At 42.5% G+C, this 13515-nt stretch overlaps 1 protein-coding gene across 1 annotated transcript in view; it reads left to right on the top strand.

Annotated features, from left to right (window-relative positions):
• The window catches only part of Cog6 (component of oligomeric golgi complex 6), a 47426-nt gene extending 35604 nt beyond the window's left edge, over positions 1-11822 (top strand). Inside the window, exons 14-19 of the mRNA XM_004660033.2 lie at positions 431-562; positions 903-1070; positions 3375-3482; positions 4285-4338; positions 9016-9095; positions 11494-11822. Of these exons, the coding sequence (XP_004660090.1) occupies positions 431-562; positions 903-1070; positions 3375-3482; positions 4285-4338; positions 9016-9095; positions 11494-11641 (690 nt within the window). The 3' untranslated portion in view covers positions 11642-11822. The remainder of the gene's footprint in view (positions 1-430; positions 563-902; positions 1071-3374; positions 3483-4284; positions 4339-9015; positions 9096-11493) is intronic.
• Positions 11823-13515: the final 1693 nt, after the last annotated feature.

A 13515-nucleotide genomic window follows, 5' to 3' on the forward strand; every position in this document is an offset into this window, starting at 1 on the left:
ATGAGAGGTGGAATTATGGGCTCCTAATTGAGACACACTGAGCCAAGGCCCCTGATATTTGGCCCCGAGAGCGGGTGATATTTCTCAGCAGTATTGCAGTTGGGATAGTGTTGGTATGTGTATTGCATTTTTCTTATGATGAGCTAAAGACAAACAACATAAAAGCAGGTTATTTCAGATACATAGCAAATACTATTCTACAAGTGAACACTAACTCTTCTCATAGATTTTTAAGCTTTAAAATAGAAAGTTAAAACAATGTCTAACTAAAACCTTGCTTCAATTTCTGTGCTGACTACATACTTCTAAATGAGCTGTTCATAAACTCTAGGTTTTACTGTGGTATACAATTCTAATTTTCATGTGTGTTTTACTTTGAAATTTAAACTTAAGAAACCATGAGCAGTGGATAAACCATTCTTTACTTTAGGTTGAACTCCCTCCACCTGATCTTGGACCCAGTTCTGCACTGAATCAGACCCTCACATTGCTCCGGGAAGTTCTGGCATCTCATGATTCTTCAGTCGTCCCATTGGATGCTCGTCAGGCTGACTTTGTTCAGGTTGTTTATAGATTCATATTTAGTGATGTTTTTTCTTCTCTGTTATACCTTCTGTGTAATGCTGGCATTTGTGACACAGGTATTTTCATAATCCTTGTATTATTGATTTTCCTTCAATACTAAATCACTTCTTATTTTCAAAAAGTTGAGATTCATTAAGTCTCATTTTGAACCTCTCATCCACTCCCTTTCTTTCTCTTCCCATCTTTTCCCTTGTTATATTATTAAACTTTTCCCCATGCATTTCTTTAAGTTGGCTGCCTTCCAATTCATTTGGCGTGGAGTGTGCTAGGAGCATATCACTGACTAAGAAAGAAGCCATTTTCCTCTTCATTTGCAGGTTTTATCATGTGTCTTGGATCCTCTCCTCCAAATGTGTACTGTGTCAGCCAGCAATTTAGGCACAGCTGACATGGCCACATTCATGGTCAATTCACTCTATATGATGAAGACTACATTGGCTCTCTTTGAGTTCACTGACAGGCGCCTGGAAATGCTACAGTTTCAGGTAAATTTTCTTGCAAAATTTTTTCTCTGGGATTGAATTTTTTATCTTTATATGATAGCTTTAAATTGGCAACTTTGACAAGTTTGATTGAGTTAATTCTTACAAAGCCTTTTATGTAATCTTATGGAACTATGGACACCCCCTGGTCCCTCCCCCATACACAACACACACACACTCAGTATTTTGGTTTTCATCTGGAGAAGCCAAGATATAAGTGAGTAAACATACCGGTTGAGAGCATATATCAGCATGGTATCAGGAAGCTTCTGTGATTAACTGGAATAGTTATTTGGTGCTGCGTGCAGATTTCATGTTACTTTTAGCAAGGAACTATATTTTTCAAGCTGTCTAGCTTGTGTAAAATATCTTATAAAGACAATTATATTTTTATCTCATGTGAACCAGTGATCAGGTAAAGCATTATAATTTGTTATAGCAGTCACTATTCCCATAAGTCAAATGGTATCATTCAAGAGTCTGCATGGTTACTGAAACCAGGCTGTTTATAAAATATACAGGATACTTGGGTCCTCATTTTACTGTGGTATTGATGCAATGTTAAGGAAACAAGAATAGCAACAGAAACCTCTGAATGTTTGGTGTTATCAAAAGGATATAAACAGTTTAGTAGTGGATATAGTAAAAATTCATGTGGTAATTGTTGGGTTTTCAGAGCAGTGAGTTTTTTTGATTGTTGTAACTTTGTGATACTTTCTGGTTTCCAATTCCTTTTGCAAAATTTTGAGAATTGTCCATCTTCACTGGTTTGAAATCAAACAACTCTCGTGGCCCAGCCTGTCCATTTGTCTTTAAAGAATAAGCTCACTCAGTTCACGTGTTCAGTTCTTTCATTGTTTATATATCGTAGCTCTAGATGCTTGTATGTGTTGCTGCTTACAGATCTAAGCAGGGCCTTGAGTTAGTGTTTTTTAGGCACAGTGATGTGCTTTCTGATGGCATCTTCATTGTTTCTGTTGTTACCATCTTGAACTTATGGGCGCCATCTCATCACACTTTGTCTTGCTCAGTAAATTTCTCTTGCTTAGATTATTTCTTTAATAATCACTTAATTTTTTAAAAAAAATATTTTGAAGCTCTTGTCTTTGGTTCATTTTCTCTGATCTCTCATAAGTCTCTTTACTTTGTATTTTCTTTCAGACCACTAATTTGGTTGTTCACAATAAATACTCTGTGTATTAATTTGTTTGCATGTGTATCTGTAAAGTATGGGTGTGTTAGAGTCTCTTTCTGCTGCAGATTCTAGATGCTTGTACCACTTTTTTGTGTCCAGCTTTATGTGGGTGGCTTGAGAATTGAACCTGGGCTAGCAAGGTTTGTAGCTCCCTAGCCCCCTTTTTTCTTTTTCATTAAATGTTTACATACCACAAATAATTTTTCTTGGATTTTCAGTAACACCAGGAAATAGAGGCTGTAATTGAACTTCCTTGGGCATTTACCTTCAGAAGAAAAGAAAGTTGTAGGCTTCATAGGGGGAAGGCACAGCTCTTGAAGCTTCTCACACAAGACAATCATTCACACGTTGACAGAGGATACGGTAGGCAGTGTTCCCTGTCATTGGTGAACAGACTGTCAGAACCAGGGGGCTTCTGCTGTGCCATAGAAGGAAGGCTTCCAGGCTCCTAGGGTTCACTGTCAGAACCAGGGAGGAGCAGCTGCTTTGTGGTGGGGTAACTCCATTACTGGCCTGTGTCCTCCATTAATTAGCATGTGGGGCTCCCCAGACATAGCACAAAGCCAGAAGACATGCCATTCAGATCTACTCACCAGATATCCCAAGGCCATTCTTGATCTAAATTCTGTGACCAGGGGTCTACACACAGAGGCCTTGCTTCTCCTTTGCTTGTTATAGATCTGCTTCGTCCTTGAGAGAGCTTATTACTCAGCTGCAGTGTATGTTCTTATAGGGTTCTCTATCCAGGAAGCTAGAGGGTCAGGAGAGCAGTATATCAAGCACAGCCATCTTCCAGAATTCTCCCTGAATAACTTGTTACATTGTGTTATTAGTGGGTTATATTGTTTGTGTTTTGTTTTTAAACCAGCCCAGAAGCAACCCATATTCTTTGGCTAGTGCTCGTATTAGAATTCTCTTTGCTAATTGCTATTTTAAGTAAGAGGAGGACTTCTCTGACTGGGAAGGAAAGGCCATTGTTGTAGAGGCCCTTCTGTGTTCCATGAGCTGGGCCACTCCAGGGAACAGCCCAGGTTGTCAGCTTCCACAGTGGCCTGCTTTTTCTCCTGGCACTTCCTCCTCTTATATGTTCTTGCTGCCTTGTTTTATTTTAGATTGAAGCACACTTAGACACTCTCATCAATGAGCAAGCCTCCTATGTTTTAACTAGAGTCGGCTTGAGTTACATCTACAACACTGTCCAGCAACATAAACCTGACCAGGTGAGTGTTGGCACCTAGCTGTTCCTGCTCTTAGAAATAGGGCAGTTGAGAGTAGTAAGGTTTGACTCTTGACTCAACTACTCACCTGCTGTGTTTTCTGAGAAAGTGATGGACCACTCTGTCTTCTTTCCTCAGCTGCAGATCAGATACGGTTATGGTTGTGTTTTAGGGTAGTGTTCTAAAAATCAGTAGCGTGCCCACAACTATAATAGTTTTGGTTGAAAGTATATACAAATTAGTATCATAAATGTAAATAAATACATAGAAATAAGGATTGTAAAGTACATAATGGATATTCACGCTGGTAAGTTTTCAAAAGTCCTGTATGATTTCAACTGAAAGAGTATGTATAAGTTACTGTATAAGTAGTTGTTAGCCTCTTTGTCATTCAGAATAATATTAAAGGAACTGTACTTGTTTCTGGGGCCAGCATCACCTTGTTAAATTACAGAGCTCCAGCAGTCATAGGTACCAAGGTGGCAGGACACTGAACTCGGTGTCCCCCTTGCCCAGGAAAGCCAAGCACCAGTCGTCGTGGTAAAGCTGGAGCCACTGTGTCACCAGGGCCCCACACGACTTGTTGCCTTCTTCCCTCGGTTATAAGTAAACCTGAGGGGTGCGATGCTTTCACTGGAACTCTTGCAAGAATAGCCCCTGTTCCTACTAGGTTGAAGAGAGCTCTTTCCTTTGGAAATAATGATAGGATTTTCTAAACATGGGTAATCCACTCATGGACTGTATTCCGTAAGGGAACTGAAAGGTATGTCCTCATCTTTACATCTTTTTTTTCTTCTTTGAATAGGGGCCTTTATCTAATTTTCCCAACCTCGATTCCATGGCACTGCAAGCTGCAATGGTAAGTGCATATGAGGCATTTTGATTTGGATTTCCCTGTGGAACACTGCCTTTTGTATTTTGCTATCTGATCATTTTGTCCTGGGTGGTCATTTTTGTGTTGTGATCACGCTAGGTCAGGTGACAGTCATGGAGCGCACATCCCCGCAACGAGGTCTGACTAGCACACACAGCTGGGGTGCTGTCCAGCAGAGTGATGGTTTCATCGCAGTTGTGCAGGAGTTCTTCATTTTCAGAACGTTTTTCCTATTCTGATAGAGAAGCAGGGATAGCAGACGTGAAGTTAGGTTGTATATTCCAGACGTGCTCCTGCTAGGATCCCTGGTTCACAATTCTGGACTTTTTCCACTCTGGTCACTGAAGTTGGATCCCTGTCTTTAAATAGTATCTAACTCTTGAGAGTGAGACTCCGGAAACCTGTGCTTTGATCTCTCCACTGAAAATGCTGCAGGTGTGCTTCAATGGTGGAGCACTTGCCTTACATGCGCCAGCCCCTTGCTTCAATCGCTGCCACAAAGACAGGAAAGGAGGAAAGAAAGAAAGGGGAAGAAGAAAGGAAGGAATGAACAAAGGAAGAAAAGAGGGAAGAAGGGAGAGAAGAAAGGGAGACTGAAATGAACTTGTTCCTTTCAGCATGAGAACTATATTTTGTGGCCTTGTTCCCTGTCTTTGTATGTGCTTTGCATATATGTATACCCACCCACGGCTTGACATTTCAGTCATGTGGGCCTCTCCCTCAGGATAGTCCCCTTTGGCAGCATCATAAGTGTACTCTTGCTGTAGCGTTTTAACCCCATGACAACCACATTCTGCCTAGAAAGATTGCCGCTGGAGCCTGTGGGCCTAACTGCTGTAGGTGCCTCCTGTGCTGAATGTTTCAGATGTTTACTGTAACCATGATTTGGGCTTTATAGTAGTTCTCTGAGATTTTTTTTTTTTTTTATGATACCAGGGCTTTCCTATATATCATCTTCCAAAAGTAAAAATAAGTAAAGGGGTTATGGCTTAAAAGATGCCTAACTTAAAAAAAAAAGAAGCCTAAGTAATGCAAAGAAGAAGGCAGAGCTATTTGTCTTAGTACTAGACAATGTAGAAGTTAGAATTCTAAATTGGATAGGTAAGGAACATTATGTTTTTTGTTTCTTTTCAATTTTTTTTTTTACTAAAAACTTCTATGATTATAAAAAATTCCCATGGTAATACCCTCCCTCCCCCCACTTTCCCCTTTGAAACTCCATTCTCCATCATATCCCCTCCCCCTCTTAAATAAAATCTCTCTTATTTTGATGTCATGATCTTTTCCTCCTATTATGATGGTCTTGTGTAGGTAATGTCAGGGCACTATGAGGTCATGGGTATCCAAGCCATTTTGTGTCTGGAGGGAGCATGTTGTAAGGAGTCCTACCCTTCTTTGGCTCTTACATTCTTTCCTCCACCTCTTCTGCAGTAGACCTGAGCCTTGGAAGGTGTGATAGAGATATTGCAGTACTGAGCACTCCTGTCACTTCTTTCCAGCTCCATGATACCTTCTGAGTCATCCCAAGGTCACTGCCATCTGAAAAGAGAGGTTCTCTACCAAAAGTGAGAGTAGTATTAATATATTGGTAGGAACATGAAGAGAAGTGCTCACTGGGCAGTTTGATGAGCATAGTGTATACATTTTTCCAGACATCAGCAGACATTATACCCCTAGGGCTCATGACTTCCCCATTTTTAGTTTTCAGTATCAGGGATGTGTTCTCTCCCATGGAGCGGGCCTCCAGTCCAATTAGAGGGCAGTTGGTTTCCACCATGTCAGACGTGCCACTGTCGCACCAATTGGCTCATTTGGCCTGGCTGGTCAAATATAAGGCTTGAAGTGTCCACTGTTGAGTATCTTCACTGGTGGTATCTCTCTCTCCCATTGAACTGCATGCAGAATGGCTTCTTCCAGCTTTCTGTCAGCTGGTCTACATGGAGGAGGTTTTCAGCTCGGCTCCAGCAGGATTTCTCAGTGACATGCAGCCCAAGCATGTGCAGTCTTCAGCAGTAGGGTCTTGCCATCTATTCTTGGTGGGAAACCAAGGGCCTCAGCCATGGCCTATAATGTTTTGGGGGCATCAGGGACCTCCCTGGCCAACAACTCACTGGAAGGTATCCCATCCCTGGCACTGAAAATTTTCTAGCAACAGTCTATGGCTCCTGAGTGAGGAACATTATATCTTAATAAAAGACCATCTATAGAAGGTAATAATCTTAACTATATTAACTATATGTACTAAAAAAATTATACTACTAAACATATGGAAATTCAAATAAAATATGATAGTAGAATATTCTGGGGCTAGGGAGATGTTTCAGCAGTTAAAGGCATTTGCTTGCAAAGTCTGCCCTCCCAGGTTCAGTTTCCCAGTACCCACATAAAGCCCAACATTGCACATGCATCTGGAGTTCATTCACAATGGTAAGAGGCCTTGTGTGTCCATTCTTTCTCTCTGCCTTCCCCCCCTGCTTTTTCTCTCTTCCTTCCTCCCCTCTTTTTTTTGGGGGGGCTGGGGCAAAGCTCAGTGGTTAAGAGCACTTGCTGCTTAAACAGGAGGGTCTCTCAGGCTGGAGATGCCAAGTCAGACTCCCCAGAACCCATATAAACCCATATAAAAAAAGATGGGTATAACGTCTGTCTTTGGGCTGTTGGAAACTAGAGGATCACTGAGGCTTATCGATTGACAGTGATTCTGGATTGACAGAGAGACTCCATCTCAGGGAAGGAACAATACTGATGAATAAGACAACAGCCGTGATGTTCTTCTCTAGCCTCCACATGCACACATATGAGAAGCATACATCTACACATACATCTGCACACGCCACACATATGTACACACAGCATGCATGAGCACCAAAAAAAGTTCTAATAGAAAAGAGTGAATCTTACTCATTTAGTGAGACATACATTTCTTTGAAAGTTATATGCAAATTCACTACACTATCCACTAAATCCTAGCAACCCCACCAAGGTGTTCTTAGCTTCAGTTATCATTTCAGTACTTGTTAGCCAAATGTCTTTCGTCCTCTAGGCATCATTCTACGCATTGAGATAAAAGTAGACATGATCTGGTAAGAGGTACAGAAAGCAGTTACACATCTAAATAAGTGGATCAAGAGCAGAGTTACCTATTATAATAATGTGAGTTATTTTGTTCACATCTAAACTCTGGGCACCAGTCCTTCGCCCTATCAGTCAGTACCTAGGTTGTGCTGAGTTTCCACTGACGTACTCAAATCTTTCACCTCCTCCCACTGTGGCTGTCCTTGTAGTCGAAGGTGATGAACTGCTGCCTGTGTGGCTTACATCAGCCATTACAGTCTTCATCGCTTCTCCTTGCTATGGCAGGTTTACTCCCTAAACATAAATTACACCCTTACCTGTTTGCAGAGGCTTAGTAGCAGCAGTGATTAGAATTATCATCCAAGTCTGACATGGTGGTACATACCTGTAACCCCAGCACTCAGGATGCTGAGGCAGGGTGATTATGAGTTCAAGGCCAGTCAATATACTGAGACTTTGTCTTTAAAAAACAAAGCTAAGGGCTGGAGAGATGGCTTAGTGGTTAGGCACTTGCCTGTGAAGCCTAAGGACCCCAGTTCAAGGCTAGATTCCCCAGGACCCACATTAGCCAGATGTACAAGGGGTTGCATGCATCTGGAGTATGTTTGCAGTGGCTGGAGGCCCTGGCACGCCCATTCTCTCTCTTTCTCTCTCTCCCTTTGTCTCTCTGTCTGTGTCAGTCGCTCTCAAATAAATAAATAAAAATAAACCAAAAATTTTTTTTTGAAAAGCTAAAACCAAACAAATTAAAAATCTTTAATGTCTCTTGAAGAGCTCATGAGTCCTACACAAAGTCATCTTTCTATGTCTGGTCACTGTCCTTCCCGTGTAGCCCTTCATGTATGAAGTCTCCCTGCCTGAGCGCTCCTCCCCACTTACTGTCTGTTCCTCTTGAGGATCTTACCTTATGTGGCCTTGCCTTTGGGGGCTTTTGCTGAACAGACTAAGCTCCCAATTTACCCTGTATATTGCCTTGGAATTTTTTAAAATTTTATTTTACATATATATTATAACAGATTATCCTCTTTTATCCCTTGCCCCTGCTCCTGTTTCCCTGGGGCCTTCCTCAGTGGGGTTATGGTGTTGTTATTTGTGGCCCAAGACAGTTCTTCACGTGGTGTGGCTCAGAGAAGCCAAAAGACTAGATAGCCTTACAGAATTTAACACGGTTAGTTCCTCTTACTTACCATCATATTTCCATTATCTGTTATGGAATGATATTTTCTACTATTTATTCAAGAAATAGTAGTTACATGAATGACTTCATAAATGAGCTGATTTGCAAAGACAATAGATTCAAAGAAGGTGGGCTGCAAGTCTTATGACTACATCTGTTGGAGCTTAGTGACAGATACAAAAGAGAAGGCCTTAGATTCAGAATTATAAAAAGTTAATATTGGCTATATTAAAATGTTGGGACTGTTTTAGTTAGAATGTATAAGAAATACCCATTTAAAAAAAGAAAAAAAGAGCTAGCTATTTGGGAAGGGGGATTTCTCCTAAGATTTAACCCTCTCAGAAGTGGGCAGGTCTGAGGTGCTTGGTGGAGACGCATGCACTTTATGTTTGCATTCTTTTTTTTTCCCTCAGGTGCAGTTTGACCGTTACCTTTCAGCCCCAGACAGCCTGCTTATGCCACAGCTGAACCTCCTCCTAAGCACCACAGTGAAGTAAGTGTTTGTTCTCCTAAGTAGTTGGCAAAAGTTTCATATTTTTATACATTAAATATTTTTCCTGTAAAGAAAAATTTACCTTTGAAGTGCTATAGTTTCAGTCTTTTTATTCTCCCTTAGCACTCCAAGAAATTAACCTGCCCATACTTATTCCTTACCTGTTTGTCTTCAAAATCTAATTAGTAACATGATCTTAATTTACTAGTGATTTCCAATTCCTGTGACTTATATAGTCATTATACTCAATTCCTTCACAATGGTCTTAGTGTTTTTGTGAAGCTATAAAATTAGAATTACCCCATCTTATCCACGTCCCCTTGATTCAGGCTGGGGATTCACCCTGGCAGACCCGTCTTAAGTTGGAAATAATCATAAGCCAAAGCTGGGCTCAAGGCAGCTGCACTCAGCATCTCAGCTTTGAGCAAGATGCACGGCAACCATCAGTGGGTCATCATCTGCCCTCAGCCACATGGCCTCTGTAGTTTGCTGCTGCCCAACACCAAGAGAGAATATGAAAAAATGTATTATCAGCCTGGAAAAATGACCAAAATTCAAGCTTCCTTTGAAAGCTGTGTAGAGGCTTCCTTGACCACTTATATATCCTTCGTATGCCTGCAACTCCAGCAGCATGTGGTTTTCCGAGGTCTCTGCCAGACCCGCTGGGAGCACTGCCGCGGCGGCCTCTGAGTGCCTGGTGACTGAGCGTGTAGAAGCACTCCCGGGTGGCCGTCTGTGCAGGGCGGACGCCGTGGGTCCCTTCTTAAGCGCAGTGTTTATGAGTTTTAACACCTTTACATCCTCCCACCTTACTGCAGTCTCGAGGCCACTCCTATTGTCCTAATGCAGTACAAGGCTTTCTTTTAATGACCATAGTCACTTTAGCAGCCACATTTTCCTTGGCCCCAGCTTATTTGCACTTCTTTTCTGGCTAAGCTCCCAAGTGTTTTCATCTTTCCACTCTGCCTTTTGCTCCCAATTTTCACTGTCAACCTGGAAAAAAGCAGCTAATAGTGGCCTTGCCACAGCCTGAGTGCTAGAGTGCCTTAAAATATCCTTCATGAGATTCACTGGTCTAATAACCTTTAAATTCAACCTTAGGTAATATCTCAGAACTTGAAAAGCGTAAATTATGTGCTAGAATATAACATGCATGGCCTCTAGTTCAGTTACGTAGAGAGCCCTGGTTCCCTTCGAGGTCGCATGAGCAGTCTTTACTGTTTGCATTCCCACCCGCACTGGTTCTCTGCACCCCACAGCCCCGCTGACCACCTTCTCCGGCTTTCCCAAGTCTGCCTCACACACTCCATGGCCAGGTGCTACAGGAGCAGCTCATACCTTTGCTGCTCCTTTTCTGAGTTACTATTTTGTCACCATGACCAAATGCCTGCCTGTGGGAAACAATTTACAGAAGTTGGCTCCTGGTTTCAGACCATTCTGGCAAGGAGAGGGAAGCCGAGCAGAACAGCTCAACTACAGTGGACAGCAAGCAAGAGCTCCAGCGGTAGTCCAAGGACGCACCCCTGGGGACGTACTTCTCCAGCTGGGCCTCAGTGCCTAGAGTTTCCAGCATCTCCAAAACTTGCTTCATCACCTGTAGACCATAGTTATAATACATGAGCCTGTGCGGGACATTTCATATTCAAACGTAGCAGTAAACTTTGTTCTGTGAGATCAATGTATCATTACTTGCCTTTGGAAGGACAATGCTCTGGTGCTGGATCATCATTTGTTTCCTTTGAACAATTTATGAATGGTTCCTTTCTAATGGATTGACTTAAGACTTCTTTAACTTTATGATGGCACAAAAGTGACATATCCAGTAGGAATTTTGAACTGTCATCTTGTGGACTAGCCATCTACAGGGTGACACACACGTGATTCCAGGCAGTGGCAGCCATGACGCAGTCAGCCTTCTAGTCTTGAGGGGAAAAGACCGATGCTGTCGTCCGTAGCATACTCACCTGAGGCAGCCAGCGTTTAATGACAGAATCAGCTGAGGTTAAGCATTCTGAGCACGTTTAAGGTAGTCTGGGGTACGCTGTTTGGTAGGTTCGGTTTTTCACTCCTCATACTTTCAACTTGTTTTACCAGGTTGAAACCCTGTTGTTGTATGTCAAGGAACATCTTATATGCCAAGCACTGCTAGTCCTAATGATAGAGCAGTGAGTAGAATACAGTCCCTGCCCTCTTGGAGCCTGCATGGACTGAGTACTTGAGTAATAAACCAATACTAACCACCAGATCAACAACTGACTTGTGTAGCTGTATGATGACTTGAATAGTGGCTGTGGGATCAGGATGAAAATGAAGTGCATCCGTTCAAATACGTGTTGTTACCATTCATGGGCAATATTTTCTTTTCAGGTGATGTCTTCATGCTTTGTTTTCTCAATAGGGAGCAGATCGTGAGACAGTCTACCGAGCTGGTCTGCAGGGCCTATGGTGAAGTGCACGCAGCCGTGATGGATCCTGCCAATGGATACAGAGATCCAGAGAGCATTCTGCACAGGTCACCCCAGCAAGTGCAGACACTGCTGTCCTGATAGCCTTGTTAGTTAGCAGAATACTGCTTTTCTCCAAGACTGAGGGGTTGGGGTCTTAGTCTGTGAGTCTTTACTTTGAGCTTTGAGAATTGCAGTTTTCTTTGTATCATAAGAGTGTACATCCCAGTAATTTCTCTTACTCTCAATTATATGGAAATAAATCTGAGCTAAGTTAATGTGACTCTCCATATGCTGTCTGGATCCAGTGCATGTTCTCTCTCTCTCTCTCTCTCTCTCTCTTTCTCTTTACCTCTGTGTAGGTTGTATGTGTGGTATGTGCACACGTTTGTGTCTGTGTGTGTGTCGGGGTGTGTGTGTGCACGCTTGTGTGTGTGTGTGTTTGAATGTGTGTGCTTGCATGTGTGTGAATGCCAGATGTAACTGTCAGGTGTCCCCTCCATCCTTCTTCATTTTATTTACTGAGGCAGGACCTTTCACTTGAACCCCAAAATTGCCACTTAAGTTAGTCTGGCTAATCAGCTTGCCCCAGGGAATCCTCTCTCCAGTAGCCTGATTGCTGGATTATGCCCACCCAGTATTTCCATGTGTGGGTGGGATCTGAACTGAGGTCCTCATGTACAACAAGTGATTGTCCACTGAGCAGTCTCCCCTGCCCAGCAGTGCTCTTGTTTATGAGCCATGTCTGTGTAGCTCTATGGTTCCCCTATCTTTAGGAATAAAAACATATACTAAAAGATAGTATGAAAGATTTCAGGATTTTTTTTTCCAGTAAGACTATAAAATTTGTATAAACTCAAGAATTACTATTATTAAGGTTCCCTTTATTGAAAATTTTGTCTGCTTTCTTTTTATTGTGAGAAGTTTACTAATTAGCTATTTTTAAGAAAACTATTATTGGGACCTTTACTATATGAACATACGACAAATTGGTCATATTCCCATCAGGTTGTCCTCTTTTGTCTCCTCTCCCACCCCCATCCCACTGAGGACCCTTGTCAGAGGAGGTATCAATAGCCACTCTGGGTCATGAATGCACCAGCTGGTTTCTGTAGGGAGGACAATCAGTACACCATCACACCCCCCCCCCACCCGTGGCCCTCTTCCACAGGGCTCCCTCATCCTTGGAGGACCCTTAGAAGTGTCCATTAGTGTTGGGCTCTTGGCAGCCTCTTATTTTCTGCTTTGATAAGTCTCAGTGTCTACCACCAGCTTCCGAGAGGAGTGACTCAGGTTAGCAATGAGAGCAGCACTCATTTAATCCGCCACTTCCTCTGTAATGCTTCCTGGGCCCTGCTGCTATGATGGAGTTTACTCATCTTGTGCTGGGCACACAGATTTCTGTTGTCACTTTGATGGCTCTTGGATCTCCCCAGTATTCCCTGCTGTCTTTGAAGTAGGTTGTCTAAACAAGACTGAGAGCAGCATTGACCAAAAGGGATAAAACATACACATTTGGAAGACTTTGATAAGCATAACCTCTCCACTTAGCCAAAGAACGGTGGAAGCTTACCCTTAGGGTCTGTGGCTTTCTAAGTCATAGGCTTCTGATCTGTTTCTCAGTACCAGGCTTGAATTCCCTCCCACTGATTGGGCCTCATAGCCCTTTTACCCCTATAACTTAGATGCCACTGTTGACTTGTGGATACATTTTACCTGGCTAGTCATGTAGGTAACTTTTGTGAACCTAGTTTGTCCCTAGCTAAGGGGGACACAGGCAGTAGTCTCCTTTCTGCCGTACTTCCCCACACGGCGCCTCCTTCCTTTGCGTATATTCTTCTTTTGGTTTATTTTTATTTATTTATTTGAAAGTAATAGAGAGAGAGAAAGGGAGAGAGACAGAATGGGCACATCAGGGCCTCTAGACATGCAAACGAACTCCAGACACATGTGCCACCTTGTGCATCTGGCTTACA

This window comes from Jaculus jaculus, chromosome 7, assembly GCF_020740685.1.
Source record: "Jaculus jaculus isolate mJacJac1 chromosome 7, mJacJac1.mat.Y.cur, whole genome shotgun sequence".
NCBI classification, from domain to species: Eukaryota; Metazoa; Chordata; class Mammalia; order Rodentia; family Dipodidae; genus Jaculus; species Jaculus jaculus.